Below are 22,566 nucleotides of genomic sequence, written 5' to 3'. Positions count from 1 at the left end.
CCCAGGCACAATGAAGATCCCGTTTAGCACCTAACAATCCTGTTTATTGGTTTCCTTCCCTCCTAAACAGCCCCTCTACCAGGAGGGATGAATGCAATGATTCCCTGAGCCTGGCTTTGCAAATGTTTTATTAAAGCACTAGCTGCTGCATTTCAAAGCAGTGGAGACAAACATCACACAAAGCTAATTATTCAGAAGGAGGCAAAATTTTTAAAAGGCGTGTTGTGTTTTCTGGTTGCATTTCTTTTGCACATGTCACTCATCATAAGAAAATCTTCAGAAACATTTGGTTCAAACAGGCCAAGGGAAGTGTATAAAATTCAGGTGGATCATGAAGTCAGTACATCATCAGCTGAGTTTTCCCAGCCTCAGTGCTGTTATCCAGACAGGGAGATCTGGAGCTAAGAGCTTCACCCTACTCTGTCCTTGATTCACTCTTATGAGAGCTCTCACTTCCCAGCCTTCCCCTTATTACACCAGTCAGACCACACTGGGCGAGATAAGGAGACAGCACATCTGAAAATAAACAAACAGCTCAAGTTAATGGGGCAGCAGTTATTTTTGGCCTATAGGGAGTTCATACACTGTGTGTTGTTTTAGTAAATGACTGTAAATGGAGATTGTGGTGAAGGGCGCAGGATACAGAGATACCGATGGGAACCAATTTATTCAAGGTAGTAGGGGAAGAGCACCATGTTGTGCAAGTGCGAACAGGAAACCAACTGCTTCACATACATTAGCACCTTGTCATATTAACAGTTTTATTACTACCACATCCTTTAGCAACCACATCAGAGATAGAGGGAGAAAGGAACTCAGAATTTCAGTGACAAAAGGGGCTTCTCCAGCACTGCAAGAGCCTTGAGGAGGCAGCAATCGCTGACAGCAAAGATGCTGGTGTCCATGTTGGAGAGGGGAGAGGATAGAGTCCAAACTTTTTGAGTTTTTATTTTATATTAAAGATTTAAACCTTGGCTATGTTGGGACAAGTCTGCTTACAATACTGGCAGTCACTCCCTGCACTTGTCCAGGCTGAAGAGTTTACACTATTCCATGGGCATTTGTTAGTCCTCATCACTCTCCAGAGAGGTAGGTCACATTTTCCCCACATTACAGATGGGAAAATTGAAGCATGGAGTTGAGCCATGACTCGCTGAAATGGTTTTTACATACAGCAATCTTGGTTCCATACTATTTGTTATTAATGCCGAATCCTTCCCACCCTACCTTTCCAGACTCCAACCCAGGAATCATAAAACCATAGAAAATTAGGGTTGGATGGGACCTCAGCAGGTCACCTAGTCCAACCTCCTGCTCAAAGCAGGACCATCCCCATCTAGATCATCCCAGTCAAGGCTCTGTCTAGCTAGGTCTTAAAAACCTCCAAGGATGGAGATTTCACAACCTTTCTGGGTAACCTGTTTCAGTGCTTTACTGCCTTCCTCATGACTCACAATCCCCTACTCTAAACACAACTGCTTTAATAACAGAGGATGGATAATAACCATCTGGTCTACTACTCTTATAATTCCTCACACTAAGTATGATAATATGTTTCATGACTGTTTCTGCTGGGGCATGCTGCTGGGTAGAGAAGGATCAGATATGCTTTGTGTATATGGTGCAAAATAAGAGCCCGTTGCAACTTGATGTGAAGGTCCTTCAATAATCCAAAGGTTACCTATTATTCTGGCCTAGACCTTTAAGGTTTTGTGTGGGCTAAGATACAATATAGACAACTTGTTAGCATTTACATTTTTCTAGTTAGTGATTACAGATTTTAAAAAAGGTTCATCCCCATTTCCCCTTCCAGCACCAGAAGAGTGCAGCAGTCTCAGAACAGTACTTAACATGTCTGTAACCACAGTCCAAACTGAAGCAGGGTGCGAGGGTGCCTTAAAGACAGAGTGTTAGCCTTAAACCAGATTTCCCTTGCTTTTGTCAGTTTAAATCAGCCTACTAATGAGGTTTTATAGTGGAAATGCTCACAGACCCTTAACGGTAGCAGCGCCAGAGGGTGGGGCTATAATTGGAGAAGACAGCTCTAATGCAACTGCATCTCCATGTGTTGTGCTGATGGCAAAATGCCCAGCTCAGAGGAGCTGGTTTCCAAAAGGCAAATATCTGCCTGATCTCACAGCATATTCCAGCTCCACAGAAGAATCAGAACAAACAGAGAGATGAAAAGAAATAGAAACGATGCTCTGAAGATCTCTGGGAAATCACACAGTGGGACTGCCAGGCCTCCTGGTGTGGAGACACCATGGAAAATAAATACACATATATTAAAATCACGATCCTTTACGTGGGGGAGAGGGTACAGTGGGATGTGTTGAGAGAAAAGGCCAGTCTCTGCTGCTCAAAGCACTTCAGCAACCAAGGACCTAATCACACCTTTTACATATTGCCGACACGGTATCATGATCACTGCAGTCAGGGGCACCTCAGCAAGACATTTTTCAATGGTGAATGGGACTCCTGACAAAGAACGCTGTGGACAGTCATCGAGCCTAGTGCCTCCCTCAGTGCTTGGACTCCCATGTGGGTTTTCTTCTCGAGTGTCTATTATGGAACAAAACCTGGGTGCCAGAAAGCAGGACCTTTTTATTTCCACGTCCATTGTGTTTTAAGACTGACCTGGTAGATGAAGAGGAAAAGACTGGAAGGTACAAAGGATGCCCAACTCCTGCTGGAAAGAATCATGTCTGACTGTCACATGGGCCTGTGAATATCTCCTCTGAAACTGAAGAAAAGAATGGCTCACAGATTCACGGAAGTTTCGGGCTGGAAGGGACCTCCTGAGATCATCGCGTCCAGCCCCTCTGCTCTGGGCAGGAAAGACTGCTGAGGTCAAATAACCCCAGCAAGGTGTGCGTCCAGTCTCCTTTCGAAGGTCTCCGGGGTAGGTCCCTGCACCACCCCTGCTGCGAGTCTATTCTGGAGTCTGGTCACACAAACCGCGAAGAAGTTTTTCCTTACATCCAGACTGAAACCTTCTTCTAGGAGTTCATAACTTTTGCTCCTGGTTTTCCCCTTTGCTGCTTTGGGTCGGCAGCATCAGGTGGAGGGCAGCAAGGAGCCAATTTGTTTTATTTAATTGCAAAGCTCCAGGTGCAACCCAACATGTTTTGCTCCATGTTCTTGTTTCATCCATCTATAGAAGGGAAGTGGGAGCCCTTTGATCAGTGGACTGAAGCAGGGTCAGCCCTCACTGTAAATGGCAATAACACACTGGGTATGTATTGCAAGGATAAATACTTATAACCTTGTGAGTTGGTCAGTTTGTATGGGGGCTGTGTATATAGCACAGATAAACTGAGTGGGTGGACAGGTGTCTTTCCGCTGATCCATCTCAGGGACTTCTGACTACTCTGTGTCTCTGTGGTGCCTAGCATAACGAGGCCCCAATCTTCAATGATCCCTAGGCTCTACTGCGATAAACATAATTGAGACTAATCAATCAAGGGACTTAGCAAGACATTTTACAAATAGGCAATTGAAACCAGGTCTAAATAACCCCTTCCCAAAGGGAGACTAGCTGTCTAAGATCAGCCTTGACAGGGTCAGAAGGCCTGCTTTCTGGAGGGTGCCAGTTCTTTCTTCACCACTGGCTCCTTTGAATATTTGGTGCCAAGTGGCAGAGGGAGAACAAGGCAGGGCTGGCTGCTAGGTCAAGAGAGGGTTGCAGGTGGGGAAAGAAAATACATTTAAAAATTCCCTCTCTGGGGCATGGTATGAAAACAAGCACTTGAAACAGTCACCTTGAGGAATGTCCCAACCACTAATGAGCCAAAAGGCTTTTTCTAGACAGCTGCAAAGGATTCTTAGTTCTTTCACTTTCCATGAAGTGTTCAAGAGAGCTGGCAAGGGGCAGGCACTGGCTGTGGGTGAAACAAGCTCACTGTCTCTGCTCGCTGTTTATCATTGCATCAGTTACCTTGAAATAGGGACTTAAGGTATTTCAGGGGGAAAAAAGGCTGCAGTCTTACCTTCTTTCCTGCATGATGTACAATGGTGCAACTGCACTTGAAGTCCTGTACTAAAGATAGCCTTGCACTTCTTGAAAACTACAGCACGCAAGAGGGTTTTGCTCATTTTGCTAAGAATGAAGTAAATCAAGGAAGTGACCCGCTTGACAAAGAGAGCACTTAAACTGCACAGCTACAAATGGTAAGTTGGGTAGGGTTAGGCTCAAAGCAAGAGGGATTGATTCTGCTTCCACACAGGTCAATGAAAAAACTCCCAGTGATTTAGAGAGTGCAACTACAACCATTTCTGTGTGCCCTTGGATAATCTCTCTGTGCCATTTCCAATACAGACTCATAGAAAAGTAGGGCTGGGGGGATCTCTGAAGGTTATCTAAGTCAACCCCCTACTCAAGGCAGGATCATTCCTATCCAAACCATCCCATTACAGGTGCTTGTCTAACCTATTCCTAAACGTATGCAATCAACGCTATCACACAACAAGGCATAGTACCCTAACCTGCTGCAAGTAAAGCAGGGGGATAAAGACACCCACATCCCCTGTTATGGAGGAAGATAAATCCCCCCACATTTTGTACCATCACTGTTTCTTCTTCCTGTCTTGTCATTTGGGTGTCTAAGGCTGGTTTAATTCCTCTCTACTCAACTTGTTGAGAAACCTTTAATGCAAACAGCAGGAGTGTCTTTCTCCTCCTTGATGCTTTTTTATGACTTAGTCTTAAAGCTAAAAGGAAGGCATCTTCCAAAGCAGATGCATTCATGATTATTCAAGAACATGAGCAGGATTATACCTAGGCACCTAATCGGTAGCCTGGGTTCTGGCCTTGTACATGGGTAATGTATTCAGCATCACAAAGCCCTAATCTTTGTTGCAATCTTCAGAAGTTATAGTAATATAACAACAATGAAAGATGATAAAAGCAAAAGTATGGGGATGGAAATGGCTAATTCTCCTTCAAAATATCATACCGTGCTTTGTCCTCTCAGAATTAACCCATGAAGTACACATCCACATGGATGCTTTTATCCCTTAGCTGGAATTCAGTGCAGGTTGGCAGAAAGAGTAGAAATGGTATAAAGTGCAAATCACCGGAAGTTAGCATCTCATTGGTATGGCCTTCTCAGCAAATTGTATGCCTTAATCAATGCCTAGATGTGTGGGGCTTAGCTTTCTCTTGCTATACTCATAAACATGCAAATCTGACATCATTTGCAAAGTATACGGCTTATCATATCCACTGGGATATGATGCATGCAAATATCAGATGTATGCAAATATACACAAGGTACACTGGATCTACCCACAAAGTGGCATTGTATTCATGAGGTTCGGGAGGCCAGTGCTAGCTTCACACAAAGTCAAACTGAGATTAGACATTTGTACAAGCTCAGTGGGGTTTTTTTCTAGCAGGTTGAGCCAGGCTTGGGTGTTCATATGCCCCTCTAAGAAGCCCAGCTTCATCATAATATTTCAGGGATAACTGCTGAAGATATGAGAACAGGAGCCATTCTTTCCCGTGCTATGGGAGATTGGAAAGGAATCGGCTTTATCTCTTCCCTGAATATGGTTCTGCTGCTCTCTGATTAGTGCCATCAGGGACAGACTTTTGATGGATGATCTCATCAAACCTCAGTTTTATTTGAGATACAAATCCTGAAAACATGGTGTTTTTGTAGACCTATAAAAGCCTCCCCTAGGGAGACATAAGAGCTGAAGGCAATTGACCTTAATGATACTCTGAGGGATTTATGGGATCATCTAAAAAGGACTTATTGGAATTTTTTTAAAATGAGCAAATAATTAGGCATTTTAGCTCTGCTTTTGGCTGCTTTTGCAGTTTTACAACCTTAAGAAAAACAGTTGTCCAGGTTTCTTCATCATATAATGAGTTAGCCCTACCAGACAATTAGATTGCAAGGCAAAACATAGTTTGGAAAAGCACTCTCCAGGGTAGAAGTACACAGAAAGCCTTGGGACAGATGGCATTGGTTAAGGGTATAATGCAGAGCTATTAGACAGCTATGCAAGCAAGTGCGCTAAACTGCACTAAGGTTTTTTTTTCCTCCCAGGATAAAATGTGACATCATGCAGTAGATGGTCTCTAGCCCAGCTGGTGTAGAGGGATCATGCTGTATAAAGACAGTGGAAGGGAGATCCTCCTGGCTGGTTTGCCATCAACAATGCTCCTCCCAGAAAGGGCATGGCCTGTGCTGTACATGGCTTGTTGCCATGGTGCCTGTGTCAGTGTGCAGCCTTCTGTCCTGGCACATGGCACCCAACATGGCTGGTGAATTACTTCACAGCTTGACACAGAGTTCACAACGGTTGTATCAGTGCCAACATACCATGGTACATGGTGAACTGAATCATCACTTAGTGAAACCAATGACCCCCACACTATCGCTAAGTGCTAGGGGATTGCTAATACATGGCTGCAGCTATTGCAATCCTGAGAGTCAGAGGAAGAGAGCAAGCTTGTCTTGCTGAGCAATTCCTGATGCTAGTGAAAATGATCATTTAAAGGTATGGTTCCACTGACAATTATTTTAGGCCTGCATCATAGAAGCCAAGAGAGTATCCAGGGAAACTACTAAGAGACTGGAAAATTTCCCCAAGCTTTCATAGGGTGATGCTGTGTTTGGCAACTGTGTGAATGCAGAGAAGAGGCAAGGAAGAATAGAATTTAAAAAAAAGAGAAGCTGCAAGGAAGTTCCTTACCTGTTGCACAGCCAAGGAAAGGCCAGCACACTGCCACAGTTCCTGAAAGCAAGGACTGCTTAATCCTTGCTCGGTCTAGGGTGCAAATCATCCAGAATGGAGTAGAGAGGGGATTATCTAGCTAGGGGAAGGAATCAGAGCAAGGCCTGGCTCTGAGAATGCTCTTCTCCCACAGGATCATCATTAGCTGAAAGGCTCTGCCAGCCAAAGTCTGCTCTCAGGGACACCTGTGCAATCCCATGGACTTCAATAGCTTAGCAGAAAATTCTCTCGACACATAAGAAGGAACAGACTATAGCTCCCTCTCCCAGCAAATCTCACAAGAGTACCAGGAGCTCAAACCACAGGCACTTGAGTTAGCACTGCCGACTCTATACACACACAGGCAACTGGGCCTCTTGGCGAAGGGGCTATTTTTCAGAGAATGGCACGTTCAGTCCCTGGAGGTCTGTGGCCTCTCCGTTAGTAACGTCAGTTTTTGTGAAGGAAACTTCCCTTCCAACTGTTCTTTTTTCCAAAAGGTATTTTTTCCTTGCCAGTTTCCAGAGTCCACATGCCAGACTCAGCAGGTTGCCAGTCAGACAGAGCTGGCAACTCCTACATTTGTCACAATAACCTTTTAAAACAGCCTAGGTCCCCAAGCAGCAAGCATTTAACTCTGAACTGATTTTCATACTGACAGAATAATGGTCTAAGTCAATTTTAGTCTGCTAAGAGATGCTGGGTTGACAGCTCTGAGGTTTTACTTTATAGACAAGTAAGGTATGTCTCAAATGCTGGCACAAGCCATACCCATGATGCTCACCTAACGATGTTAAGCTCTAGAGCATGCTGGCAGACTTTGGTCCATGCTGCTAGGTAGGATCTAAACATGTTCTCTTGCACCCAAAGAGGGACTGAACCCTTGGTAGCTTGATGGGTAATGATTTAGTATTGGCTTTCCAGAGGTACCAAATGTCCTGCTAAGGTTTTGGGTTCCTATAGTGCTAGATCCTGTACAGATATATAACAACACAGTCACTGCTTCAAAGAGCTTGCAAATGTAGCATTTGATGAGAGAAGAGATTACGAGATTGTACGCTCATTTGTGGACTGAAAGGTCTCCAGGTTCCATGTAATTGTATGTACAGCACTTCACACCCTGCAGCCCTAAAACTGAGAAATGATCACATTTTGCTTGGTTATTGCTACACTCAAAGCAGCTAGAGAGAGCAAATTCAATTAGTTTTCTACACAATCTTTGTTAAAAAAAACAAAGAGAAGGCAAGTTCACAGATGTTTCATCTAGGAGGTTATAACTGGAAAGATTAAGAGACAGAATACATTATAGGAGAGAGAGCTGGTATAGGTAGGAAGACTATATCTTCCTATGAATTAAAAAAATATTCTGTGTTAGAAGGCCTCTTAACATGAAGAACTGAAGGGTGGGTTCAGACTGCAGTTATCTAGCAGGCTCTTGTACCGTGATGCAGCCTGGGTGGCAACTTGTTCTCTCTCCTTTCCTCTTGATTTCAGTGGAACTATTCACAGACAAAGATGTCATTGGTTGTGAAGTAGGGCCCCAGAATCTGTCCCTAAACAGCTACGATTCTGCTCCGCTGAGACTCTTCCTTTTTATGGGAGTTGTGACGTTTCACTGAGCCTTGGAATGAATAGGAGCACTCCTGAAGCTACAGCCAAGGTGCAAAACTCCCTTTTATTCCTGTACAAAATATTTTATCAATTAAATCAGAGGACTGTCAAACTCAAGTCAATTGGTGGGCTATATTCCCTCCTGGCAGGCAAGGAGAGGGTCATTTGGCTCCCTGGGATTCTCTCTGTGGCTGCCACTTACCTCTCCTTTTCCCGTCACTGATTGCCATTGATTTTTATTGCCAGCAACAACTGAGAACTATTAATTCAGAAATGGGAAAAGGGGGAGCTGAGCAATGGTGGTGGTGTTAATCCACTGGATGCTGGTTATGCCAATATGGCAGCTCAGGCAGCCATGGCTAGAAACCCTGTGGCCTGGGTGCCTCACCTCCAGAGGCCGACGCAGAGGCTCTGAGAGCTGCTGTGAGAGGTAATGCAGACTGGATGGCCCACTTCCACAGGCTGCATCTGGCCCCCAGGATGTATGCTTGATTCCCCTGAATTAAATAAATGAACACACATGAAGAGCTTTGATCCTCCCTTCCCTGAAATTGTACAGCACCACATGCAAGCAGACCAGTCGAAAGATGAGATGTACATTTGCTCTTTCTCTTGGGTTGCTCAATGAAAAAAAAAAGCCAGCTTCCATTGTAGAAGATGCAATTGTTTTCTGCAGGTTTGGATGGATTTAACATGAACTGACACTTCTACTGAAGCACTTTGGGAGCCTATAGATAAATCTCAGCCATTTTAATTGATGAGAGACCCCTGCCATTCACAGACAGGATGCCTGACAGACCCAACAACCCTATTCCTTCTGAAATGGTTGAGATTCCACTGAGTTGATTTCTACGAGGACAGATCATCAAATGTGTTTAGTTTGCCAGTGAATGGTGGCTGAAAGGAAAATATCAGCAGAGTTCATGAGGTCTGTGAGAATAGTCAGGAGCTGAGGCTGCACATGCTGTGTCTTTACTGGCTTTTGCGGCTAATTGGGCATGGCCTGCCAATCTGGACCTATTCCAGTGGAAAAAGGAATCGTTTCTTCCCTGCTTCTTTCAAACATGTCAAAGGTTAGATACCTTTAAAGTCTGTACAACTACTTAGTGCTTTCTGCATTGTTACACTTAAAAGCTCTAATATGGTGGGATTCGGCAGTTCATTAAGAGGGTCAGAAAAACAGGCTTTTAGTAAGGCTGTCCCCTGGACAAATCAGACCATCATCTTCATCCCCTGCTGTGAAATCCCCATTGGTTTACATCCTAACTCTGCTGCAGTGGCGACCCTGGGATTTGTGGGTATCATTAGCATTATATATTAGCACTTCACAGCAGGAGTAAAACTGCGCTGAGACGCTGAGTCACGGCGAATGGCAGCCTGGTGCAACCTTGAACCATTTAGCCATGTCCTTCTTCTGAAAATTTAGAGGCTGAGCTACAATGCACCCCCCGCATCTGGTTAAATATTACAACATCCAGGGCACCTTGGTTTTTTTGCCCGTATTTGTTATTATTCACCTTTCATTTAGATGATAAACCACACAGATCCCTTATAAAGTTACATACTGAATGAGCAGGGTAAGAGTGAGGATGAATACAAGTCATTTTGGAGGGTTACACAGAACATTTGCTACCCCCACTGCCACCGAAGAGGACAAATTATGTAATCCTAAATGACAGAAGATGATAGGAATGGAATATAATAGTAAGCAGAAGTGGTCAATGATTGTGATTTTATTGTAAGATTTGTGATATTTGGTCTCTGACAGCTCCAGTTCCTGGAGTCGGGAAATGAAGTAAAACTCCCAAGTTTCCTATAATATGGAAGATATATGACTATCATGCAGTTTAATGTACTGGGGGGGAGGGGGGGAGCCTGAAACCATGGCATGGGTATAGCCTAATAGCTCAGAAAAAAGAAGAGAAATTAAAAAAAAATCTCTCATGACTTTTAAGCCCACCTCATGATTACTGGGGCATGACTTGTGATGTTCAAGTGCAACTGGTACTGCCTATTACGTGCCATTGCTGTATAAAAAGTCAGGAGGAAAAGTGAGAAGAAAATATATAAAATATTTTCAATCATACAACTTTATAGTGCCTTTTTTGATCCTTGAGATACTGGCACTTTCTAGACTGTCAGCCTACAAAAAGCTTCAAGAGTCTGTGGGTCAGAGTCTGATCTCTGGGACACTAGTGTAAACCCGGAGCGGCTGAACTGGATTCCATGTGGTTACTCTGAACTTTCATTTGTGCCAAAAGAACCTTCCATTCTGATTTATAGGACACAAGCCTGCTGCATCTGTGTGCTTGCATAACTTGACTGTGTGTGCGTACATGTGTTCGGCATCTAGGGGGATTAATACAAAAGGAGACACACGTGAGGCCTGATTCCTTAGAATTATCAGCGAGTAGATGAAAAAGCAGAGGAAGAACAGCACCCACCAGAAGCAACAGGGAACATACAGTGCTTTTCAGATGCAGCATCCAGCAGAGCTATGTGGAGCCCCTCAGGAAACCAGTATTAGTGCAAGGATCAGGTCCCACCCCTTTGTGCTTTCTGCTCTAGACAGCCCCCTTTCCACTGGCCATTTAGAGGACACTGTCAAAGCCCTGCATGAGAGGTTTTGTCAGCAAGGCGTGTGAGTAATTTCAATGGGAGCTGTGCCCCTAACTCTCTGCATGACACTTTGACATTTAACCCTTCAGGGTTCACGGGGCCAGGACCCTGTTCTGGCTTCTTAGCATCTCCCCCTGCACAAAATGGAGCTGCAGTGAAAACAGATGCTGAAGTGTCTTCAATGTTCTGTGGGAATCAGACTCTCTGGCTCCTTGTTTTTTATTTGTGGTATTGTAGATAAGAATACTAGGGTGTTGTGGGAAACAGGAAGACCTTATCTCTCATCCCATGCTGCTTCTCCTATCATAGCCTCTCTTTCTTTTCACTGGCTTGCTTGATATAAAAAGATACGCATTAGGCTGAGGTGGCTTTGTGTTGGTGCATTGTGACTGAGTCTCCGATCACTCCTTCTGTAAGCACCACAAAAGACCCTGGAGTGTCTGTATCTTGCCAGAGTAAACTTATAGGCAGCTTCACAAGAATCTTTTAAAAGCCCTATGATCTATGCATTTTGATTGTAAGCAGCTATCAGTACATTTCAGCTCCCCCAGTCTATCGTGGATATAGGAGGCAAGTCTAGGTAATCACTGTGGGAGCACAATAGTTTCCTGACCAGTTAGTTAACCATTGTGATAACTGCTATAGAATATGTTGAATTATAGCTCATCAGGATTGTAAATATGGAAATCCTGCATGAGTTCCCAGACAAAATAAACTGGTGACATAATTAAAGATTGCTCTTGTAAGCACTATTGGCATTTTAAGAAATCAATAATATAATGACTCTTACCAGTTAAAAAAGACAGTATGAAACCTTTACAGAATATGCAAATGCCAAATTAAGGTTGCAAATACTAAATTAAGGTTATGTAAACATTCATTTGATTATACTGTCTATACTGTCATAAATTCTCTAATAAAAATTGAGACATCTGAGCCTAATGTTAGAGACCCCATAGTAATTCTGATCCCTTTTTCTTTCAGGTAACATAGCTGCTGTCTAAGAGCTGAAGTATGGAACAGGAAGTCTTCTGCACAGAAAACATTGCATTTTAGGTATTATGGTCAAAATTTACAACTTTTGATATCTAAATATTAGGCATCCAAATAAAGTGCTTTGTTTTGTTTTTCGAAGTTACTGAAAACTTATAGCTCCCACTGAAATCAATTTGAACTTCAGGACTCAACACCTTGAGAATCAAGCTACTTCAATTCACATGACTAGATAGTATTTTACTAGCATATATTATTTATATTGCAGTAGCATCTATGAACCCCGCTTATTAGGTCCACGTTGTGTCAGGAGCTGTTCAAACAGAACTCCAGGGCTGGATTCAGATTAAGCTCCCACTAGATCCAAACTCCCAAATTCAGAGTGGAGGGAGTCAGTTAAACCTTTGGTGGTTTGTCCAATGTCTGTCATGGGGAGGCTACATTTCAATTCAAGTAGCAGTTACTAAATCGAAGTCAAATGTGATTGAAGGTGTTTCATCCAGGCCAACCAAAGTGGGGAGAGATGTTCAGATGAAAGGTTTGGGCGTAGCTGTGATATCAGTTTCAACTAGGTTGCCTGCTTTGTTCCATTAGCCAGAGGGTTAGATGCATATCCTTCTCCAGTCAACACAGCAAGATGCTTGTGACAAGAACAAACTAAATACAACCACACTGCTGCCAAATCACTTCTGTAGTGTCAAGTGTTTCCAATAGATCTTGGGCAGAGACTGGGGCTGTTAACAGTTTGGTTAATTGCAATCAGGGAGGATTAACAAGCCTGCAAGCCTACACAAATATGTACAGTAAACGCTTTGTTATCCGGCACTCATGGGGAATGGGGGTGCCGGATAACAAAATATACTGGTTAACTGAGTGGCCCGACAGGGGTGGGCCCCACTTCTCCTGCCACGTCTGGGGCGTCACCGCCTGTCCCGCAGCATCGCCACCTTTCCCGCAAGCCCTGTGCAGCCTGCTATGCCCCGGGCCATGGGGGGCTTGGCAGCGCAGGCTGCTTTGCCCCGGGCCGTGGGGGCTCGGAGAAACCGGAAGTGCCATGGTGGGCACTTCTGGTTTCACTTTACCTTACAAGCCGGCATGCCGGTTAATAGAACATGCCGGCTTGTAAGGTGCCAGTTAACGGAGCTTTTACTGTATATGTGATGTAACCTGTGAGATGGGTTTCATGAATTTGCAGAGTTTATACAGGGGTTTAGGTTGTAGCCATGTTGGTCTAAGGATATAGGCAGACAAGGTTCCTTGGGTGAATTTGATATTTTTTATTAGACCAACCCAAATGGTTGGAGAATAGTTATTAAGCAAGCTTTCAGGTTCAAAAAACCGTTCGTCAGGCTAAGCCAGAGTTTATACAGGCAGTCCTTGACTTACAGCATTTTGACTTACAGCAATTTGCACTTGCGGCGCTCCACCATTTACACCCATGTTATTACTTACGGCACTGGATCCTGGCACTTACGGCACGACAGCAGTGCACAAACATACATACATCACCCAGTCAGTCTGCTTCCTGATGTGCTCCAGCACATAAATTTCTTGTATTCTTTGGATTCTTAGTGCATGTTAAGCTTTTCTATATATTCAGTCCTTAAAAATGGCTGATAAAAGAAAAAGAAGCCCTTCCGAATTCCATGACCCCGATGAAGGTGTTTCTTCCTTTATGCAATTAGTTACTGCATTGCCCTGTTTAATTGATTTATATACAGTACACTTTAGAAAGCTTTGTACTGTACAGTGTATATCATTGATAGCTGATTAAATAGTTTATTCAAATATGGTGTTTATGGTCATTTCTGTAAAAAGTTGGGCATCAGGTCCTTGGTCAGGAACATAACCCCCTATTATAACATTGTTTCTACAGGAAAATCAGATTCGACTTACATCGTTTTGACTTACAGTGCCTTTTCCAGGAACGTAACCCACCGTAAGTACAAGAGCTCCCTGTATTTGTATGTTTTATGGTACAGAGCTTACAGATCTCTTTATAGATATATGAATAACTGCTGTCAACTAAAGGTACAAAGCCACTACAGGGAAAGCAGAGCCCTGAATTCCTAGGAGCATCTTGAATGTTCAGACAACCACTTTTGGCCTCTGCACCTCAGGAAGGTGTAATTCTCTGGGGATGACAGAGACGCCAGGCATTTGGCTCTGGACTTCAAAAACACCAAGAGGAACGGAGCCACCGAAGGGGAACAAATATGAAAAAACACCCTGACCTGGGAGATGAGAGGAGAGATGGGATTAAAGAAAGGGATTAGCCAGGGAGAAATCGAAGGTCATCTTCAGTGAGAAAGAAATGAGGTAACACCAGCAGAGCAAGCTCATGCTACTCCCCCTTCCTCCCTCCCTCCTCTCCCCAAGTCCTAAGAGCACAGCAGCTTCTTTTGTGTCTCCCGTGACCCAGTAATTATGAGTGTGGGAACGAGGTCTATCAGGGTACCCTGCACTGTTCTGCAGGCCTTGCTATCTGACAAAAGAGAGAGAACGTCGGGGGGGGGGAAGCCAACGTGAAAACAGTTCAAGCTCTAGTTTTCCAAAAGAAAGAGCAGGAGGTGGCAAGGCAGAGGGGTCGTTGGGACAGGGCTTTAATTCCAGCCTCTTTCCTCTCACTTGCTTTCCCATGTGGGGGTCAGATTGGCATTACAAATATGAAAAACAGAAGTTTCATAAAGGGCTTTTCTTGTTCAATTGAAGCCTCCCTGCAGAGGCCACCCTCTGACACCCACCATATCTCACCGTACATCTGCAAAAATTACCTCGCAGAACTTCGCACACAGGTTTTCTCCAAATACAATTCGCCACATTTAAAATGTATCAAACGTGCTAATATGGTGCTGAACTTTTAACAAAATGCCATAAGAAACCAAAGATGAATGAGTCATGCCATAATAACACACCAGGAAGGCTTTGTTATCTGTTGAGTGAGGTGTCTGAAAAGCAAATGTAAATAGAAAGTGCTCCTTATGGTAGTTATGATGGTTATGCTGGTTGAAGGTCCCAAGGCTGCCTAAAGGATCTGGACATAGAGGTCCCATTCATCTGGCTTTGAAAATCTCAGCTTCTCCCTGATGACTCCCACATTTTATATGAGACACATAATTATCCTTAAAATTGGGGAACAAACCAGAGAGATTCTTTCTAATGAATCCCTGTAATCTTAGACATGACACTAAAAACTAACACAGCTGATTTTGTCCAAGGTCATACAACAGACCAGCAGCAGAGCTGGGAAGAGGACTGGTGCAGCATCTTCTACATCACTTAAATACCACTCAGGAGTTACGCTGAGAGCCTCCAAGCCAGCCCTACCCTGGCTGGAATGAAAGGCCCCAGTGGGTCTATTCTAGAGGTACACAGGGGGAAAAGCTGTAGATTCAAATTTTTCTGGATCTAGTGTCTTCAGTGAGTTATACAAACAGTGCAGAGGTGTAGTGATGGCTTTCCAGTTCCGCAGACTGAAAAACAACTTCAGGGAGAGGGCTGTATTGGGCCCTGGAGGTATTTCATCTCTGCTAGTGCCCTACATGTACCCAACAGGGAGGGCAAATGCAGATAAAGTGAATCCCACCACAGCAGCAAACACTGCTAAGTTTTCTTATTTTTAAACATTCTGCATGATTCCCACTGGACTCAGCACAAGAGTGTGTGACAGATTTTCCCTCACCAAAATGTCATTGCAATAGGAATGCAGAGGTGCAGAGGCCATTTGGAAAGGCAGTCTGACACTCTCTGAAGAAAGAGTGATCTCTCACTGTCTGTAACTCAGAAGGCATGTCCTGAATTTTCTACAGATGACTGGAAGAAAATCTCCACCCCAAGAGTTAACCTTCAGAATCTGCATTCAAGAGTTACATGAGCGTTTAACTTAGCCATGAACTCTAGCAGACTGCAACCACAAACCTGGGGCGAATATTGGTCTCTCTAAAATTTGGGAACATGAATTCCTAGTTAATTACCATATGACCACGTCAAAACTGCCAGGTCACAATTAAGGAAAAGTTCATTGTTAACATTATTGTAATAATCCTAGTAAAGAAGGTTTGCTACCTCAGGAAAAAGAAATATTACAATATTGTTCATATAGAAGTCATTTCAAATGGTCACCAAACCTCACCATTCACTGTGGGAAAATTAATATTTTTATAAAAACAGCTGATCTCCTTATGCACATAAATTTCTGCTTTTAAGTCATCTGTTGCCTGCTTAATTTAAAAAAAAATAAAATTCCATAATCCATCAACCTCATACAATCATGGGGCAGGGAAAAAAGAGCCATGCAAAACCCAGATTGCTACTGTTTCAGTGGCCGGTTTTTCTATCAAGAATTGGAAGCTACATTTTTCAAAGCTATCAAAACTCCTTGGTCCTCTCTTGGCTCATCACAGTACAGCAAGCTGGCCAAAACCTACAACAAATCTTCTATTCTAAAACATAAAACACAAAACCATTTGGAATGGATTTGTCATTTTATCAGGCAACTTTCTCCACACTCCATGATTATATTCTTTTGCTTTCCTCTGTATTTTGCCAATAGATATTTGGATTATTCATCTAAAAATGGCATTCACTTAACTCTTCTTTGTCTTGGCTAAACAGTGTTTTATTGTGAATCTCAAGCAACAGCCAATACTAAAAGTGAAGGAACTGTCCTAACTGGATACTTGGGCTCTTAATATAAGCATTTTAACAAAAGGGAACAGTTCTTATTCACAGCTCCCAGGATAGCAGAAGAGTATGTAATAGATCTAAGTGGTTAAAAAGAAAAGTAACTTTTTAAACCCATCAGAGAGGTTTTCTATATCCCAAGAAACACAATGCCACTCTATAATAAACAGGTGTTATCTAAATCCAACTCTGAATGCTTTGGGATACATACTTCTCTTTATGCTTTCAAAGAACATCCAAGGGATCAATTTAAAGGCTTTTTAAAATAGATTGGATAAAGTTTGTACAGAGTTTTGAAAATGTAAAGTGTTATGAAAATGACAGCCATTATTATTAATAACAATAGGAATTATAGTTTGTGCAAAAACAAAAGAGCTCACTTATTTCTTTGGAGAAGTTACTGAATCTTTTTTACATCTAAGACATATAATCTTAAATCTCTCTAGAAAAACAATAAATACAGATCCATGACAAAAATTAAATTTAGAGTTAAGTTGAACAAGGAAAAAGTAGATGGAGAATTCAGAGAAAAGTTCCTAACTGGCTCTTGGAAAGTACTGCCATGTTGAAAAGCAAATGGGGTCTGGGCAACTGCAATGGTTCTATCTGATGAAGTTAGAACAGCAGCTGTAGCATCTGTAGCTGTAGCAGCTGTAGCATCTGCTTCTGCCAGCAGGTAAAAAAGTGATGGCAAAGCTGCAGACTCATTTAATAGGAACAAGTACACAATATGCTTTTTACAGACAATTCATGACTCAATTCAATTTTTCTCCAAAGTCCACCCTTTCTTATGGGTGTCCCACTATTCGTCTGTACCATTCATGGGGAGTCAAGGTTTGGCACTTGTCTACTTTGAAACTTGGAATTCAGCATTTCTTCTCATCCACATATATGGCCAGGAGGGATGTCAGGTCTGTACTTGCCACGTAAAGGTAAAACTATCATCAAGGAGCTTCTCAGCTGCAGTAAACATATGCATTCAAAAAGGTGTTGGCTATCTAGAAGCAGGGAAGGGGAGGGGGGAGTGAAGTTTACTGGCTTGCTTTTCCTACTCATGATCTTTGGGTCTTCTTTCATATTGCCCCTTATTCACAAAACACTTTCCTCAGACTGACCTGTCAAGGCACTCCCATCTCCTTTCATTGGTATCCTGGTGTCTGGACTCTACTGCTATAAAAGCGTATATAAAAGGAATAAGGGACTTCAAGATTGCTATCTCTAACAAAAAATCACAGGTGCAGCCTCTGTATCCAGATGGAGGAGACTAATATCATGACTGCAGCATACGTAGAACATCCCACTCTACAGAAACTCAGCTACTGTCCATTTTGCATATTCTATACCATCGTATGCAACTCTCAGTGTTTTCACACCACAACTCTTGGCTCCCTTTGAAGAGTTAACTTCATGCTCATTTTGAAACCATGGGAGAGCAGTTTACTTCATCTCATAAATGGTGACTAGTTCCATCATTTGAAGAACTGACCATGACGAAAGCACGTGGAATGATAAGGAAGGAAGTTAAAAATAGCTATCATGTGGCACTGTGTCAAGGGTTCATGTTTAATTTTTTTTTATTCCAAGTTCCTTTGATAAAGTATTTTCCCATGCTGAGAAGCATTTGGAATGTCACCCTCACAACGGCATTCCTGATGGATGATCCAGGCTTTCAGCAGACTGTGCCCGTGGAATCCTATTCCCTGCGCTCCATGCTTCTCACTCCCACTTATACACCTTTGAGGACAGAAAGTCCCAAATCAGTATGGACTAGTGGAGGGCACGCCTCATGCAGGAAACACCATTTTGGAAATAACGTGGGGTGGGAAGGTTGGACCTGTAGTGAAGGCACTGGGCCAGGACTCAGGAGATCTGGGTTCTAGCTCCTGGCTCTTTTGCTGCCTTCTAGTGGGTAAGTTACACGAGGAGAGATTTTCAGAGTCACAAATCCCACTGACTTTCAGTGGAAACTGGATGCATAATTGTCCTTTGCGCCTTTGAAAAGATCCACCTAAATCTCTCTGAACCACAGTTCTTAGTCTTTTGTGTCCCTTTCTGCCACCCTTTGTCTGCCTTGTTCGGTTACAGTGTAAGCTCTCTGGAACAGAGACTAATCCTGACTATGTGAATACCGAGTGCCTGTACAATAGGATCCTCAGCTTGGCTGGCAGCTAGAAAGGGGGAAAACAATTGATTAAACATTTTTCAAGTTATGTTTCTTTTAATCATCTTTCAGGGAAACATTCTGAAACAAAGTTACTGAGAAGGAAAAGACAAAATAAAAAAAAAAGCCTGAAGGAAAAAACACTGAAGGAAAAATATTGGATGTCACTTACTGGGCTGAGTGGCAAAGGACGGGAGGGGAGGGAGAACATCAATATTCACAATTTCTAAATTTAGAAAAAACCTGATTTTGAAAAACCAGAGTAAAAGTTTCAATTTGAAACTTTTTCAACTTGAAATGAAACGAAACAAGTTTAATTCTCTTTTGTTTAAAAATTCCCCACAGAAAAATATTCTTGATGAAACCCCAATTTTTCAGAAAGAAATTAGTTCAAATATTTTGACTATTTCCCTGGGGGCATTAAGATATTACTGCAATATAAACAAGAAATAATGATCCATCTTCTATAAATAAATGAGTTTGCTTCCCTGACTCCACTGTCTTTGCATTAGGAAATAGCTGTGTTCTCCCAAACAGCCCTGCACAGCAGCTGTAGACAGACTGACTTTTTCAATGATGACCACTGGAAAACTGAGTACCAGATGGCTTGACAGGTCTCATCTAATTGCTGTTCCATGAAAACTCCTTTATCACCACCATCCTCTCCTGCTCTTTTCCATGGCCTCCTGCCTCCTAATCCCCCACCCCTACCTGGTATATATTCCATCTACTTGCATTGTTCTCCTGCCCTGACAAACTCCCTCCTGTATTCCCCTTTTATTTCTCTGCACACATATATACATGTTTTCCTCCCACCTTTTCTTACTCATCTGCTCCTTATACTGCCCTTCCTCAAATCCTGAAACTGTAAAGCACTGCAATCCTCCCTGGCTTTGCTTTCACAGGGACAATGAGAGATGGTGAAAATGGTTACAGTTTCCATGAAAGAATACCCACCTGAGTTGAAAACACGTTTCTTCTTCATTATTTTTGTGAAGCAGACAACTCTGTTTGTCATACTGAAGGAGAAACTTCCTATTACAAGAAAGGACAAAAATGATCCATAATCCTAAATAAGTCTTTAAAAAAAAGGATCCATTGCACTCAATCTGCCCAAGATTCACCTTGCTCCCAATCTCAGCATAGACAATGTTGTTTTAAAGATCTGTGTTGATAATAAAACATGAGGAACCCTGATGCAGCTCAGCCACAAGCCAGTATCAAACAGCTTCCCAATTCGCAGTCCAAACAAAAGTAGCACAGGGGCTTGAAGATTAAAATTGTTTGAAAGTTTATTTTAGGTATAGTGGAAAACAGGCATCTGTATCCCATTAAAAAGCATTTCAGAGCACAGCCATACATTGGGAGCCACAATTAGCACTCATGTGAGCATGGTGGTTAAAATATCTCACAATAGTATCCAGAGCTGTTTGTTCAAGTTTTGACTCAGACTCATGCTGGAGGCTGCCCCTTCTCCCAGTCAACCCAGCTGCAAGAGGCACTTGGTCTTTTGGTCTATGAGAATCAAAGGTAGCTAGCAATGTGATGCTAGCCCAATCACTCCTTTGCTTGCTAATGGCTACAAAAACTGGTACAGCGGACCCCCTGGCTGAGGGCAGCTCATTGAGTAGCACCTCTATCATACACAAGATGCACATATAAGTTCATCTTCTGTAGAACATAAGTCACCTATTCCACTTCTCTTCTAAGCCACCCACATACAAAATAGGGGCTGCTAAACCAGCCTGTTACCATGATAAAGATGATTCTCATAGGCTGTTATGTGAAAAGGTCCACATTCTACCTTCAACTCGAACAGTGCGAGTCATCACTGAACTGCAAAGTTCAAGCAGAGGCTGAAGGTTTGTGCCAGCCCTAGGGGACAACTCTCTCTTTAAGGAGAAAAGCAATGCTCCTAGCACACAGATTTATGTTTGTTTTGTCATGGGACCTATTGCTATTAACCCAAAAAAGGAGAGAAAAATTATGGGGAGAGGTTTTTGACTTTCTGGTGGGAACACTGTCCAAGCTAAGTAGGTTTCCCCTAGGGAATGGCACCAAAATAACAGAGGGAAGGGGGGAGAGGGGGGTGGGGGGGAATCAAAGCTAAAAAGGCTGTGTAATCCTCCTGGGAAAAAAAGCACTTTCAAATGCATTTGTGAGCCAGTCCATCCAATTGTCACAGCACAGAGCTGTTCAGATTCACGTGCAGGAGAAGGACAAACTGCTCCCACAGCATTTCTAGAGAAGCCACATTTCAGCAATAGGGGCTATAGTGTCCTCCATCCTATTTGCATTAAAGGAGGTTCTGAGCCTGTAGAGAGCCGTTCAAAGAAGAGAAGCTGAGGTAAAGTCCATGAGTGTGGAAGCCTCTCCACGTGGTGGGTCTGCATGGCTATGTGACTTGGAAGAGGAACTCTAGCACTTGCCTACAGATTCTGGGCACTGCACACAGGGCCCCACGCCGAGTTTGTCCTCCTCCTGTTAGAATTCAACGCACCTGAAAGGAAGCATGTCAAGAAACACTGAAGACAGGACTTGCAGCAAACATAGGGAGATGCACAGAATGGACATTTTAGTCCCACTTCAGTGTTCTCTCTCACTGTCCCATTCATTAGGACACAAGAAGAGACTCAAAAAAGTAAAGCGTTGTTACCCTAAGTGCTTAGCACTTCCCTGTGGAAGAATACCGTGTAGTGTAAGATGTAGGCACCTGTGAGGCAACTGAGGCATGTGGAAGTTTCAAGGTCACACACGATGTCAGTAGCCATGCTGGGAACAGCACCCTGGAGTGTGGACCCCCCAACCTCACATTCTAGCGAGTTAGGGTTACCAGACTTCCAGTTTCAAAAAAGAGGACACCGGTTGGGGGGGCGGGTGTAATATGATTGGGGGGGGGGGCAGTGACATGCCCATGCCCTGGACCTGCCCCTCACTCCCAAGCCACAGCCCCTCAGCCCTGCTGCTGCCCCTCACTCCCCCACAGTATCCTGCCTGCCAGACCATGCTGGTGCTCATCACTCCCAACCTGCAGCGCAGCCCCCCCCCAGTCTCTGCTGATAACCCTCATTCCCAACCCACAGCCCCCTGGCACTGCCTGTACCCTGTGCTTCTGACCCACAGTCCCCTGCCCCCCTAGTGCCCCTCACTCCCAAGCCAGAGACCCCCAGCCTTGCCATTGCCCCTCACTCCCGACCCTTAGGTTCCTGCTGCCCCCAGTCCTGCAGTGTCTCCTGGCTGCCCCACCCCTGAGAGCGTGGGCACCAGCCCCAGTGCCACCAGCCTGGCCACACAGCTCCCTGCTGCCCCCAAATGGCCCCCTCGCTTCCTTCCCCCACTGGAGGGGCAGGCACCTGCCCCCCTCACATACACCATACCCCCTCATCCCCCATAGACTTACCTGCATCCACTGTCTGGGACTGCTCCTGCCACCATGCCTGGCTGCATGCCAGCCACGTGTGTGTGTGTGTGTGCAGATGCCTATGACGCCCCCTGCATCCAATCGCCCTCCCCCCGCTCCCACCAACCCCAAGCAACTCCATGCTAGGTCAAGCCAGGAAGTGGTGGGAAAAGCTTCAATGCTGAGCGGAGCAAAACCCCGGACACTTGTTCATATTTAAAAAAACCGCCTGGACAGAGATGAGAGGACCCAAAATGAGGACATGTCTGAGAAAACCCAGATGTATGGTAACTCTAAATGAGTAGGCACCACTGCCTGCAGTTACACTGCACCTTTTATAGCCTTATTCAGAGAACGCCCTATTAAGTGCAAT

The 22,566-nt window shown here is 43.7% G+C and overlaps 1 protein-coding gene across 11 annotated transcripts in view; it reads right to left on the bottom strand.

The window, feature by feature from the left end:
- The window catches only part of EXD3 (exonuclease 3'-5' domain containing 3), a 457,407-nt gene that overhangs the window by 130,278 nt on the left and 304,563 nt on the right, over positions 1-22,566 (bottom strand). For 2 of the 11 annotated variants that reach the window (XR_009455884.1, XM_014602721.3), the window contains one exon: positions 20,068-21,293. The exons of the other annotated variants lie outside the window; for them this stretch is intronic. Coding sequence is in view for 1 of the 2 variants with exons in the window: in XM_014602721.3 (XP_014458207.1) it covers positions 21,285-21,293 (9 nt within the window). In the remaining variant the exon portion in view is untranslated. Of the gene's footprint in view, positions 1-20,067; positions 21,294-22,566 lie in introns of those variants that run through there. 11 annotated transcript variants of the gene reach the window in all.

This window comes from Alligator mississippiensis, chromosome 12 (genome assembly GCF_030867095.1).
Source record: "Alligator mississippiensis isolate rAllMis1 chromosome 12, rAllMis1, whole genome shotgun sequence".
Classification (NCBI taxonomy): domain Eukaryota; kingdom Metazoa; phylum Chordata; order Crocodylia; family Alligatoridae; genus Alligator; species Alligator mississippiensis.
Note: the sequence above shows the minus strand (reverse complement) of the source record. Positions and strands in the feature narration are given on the sequence as shown.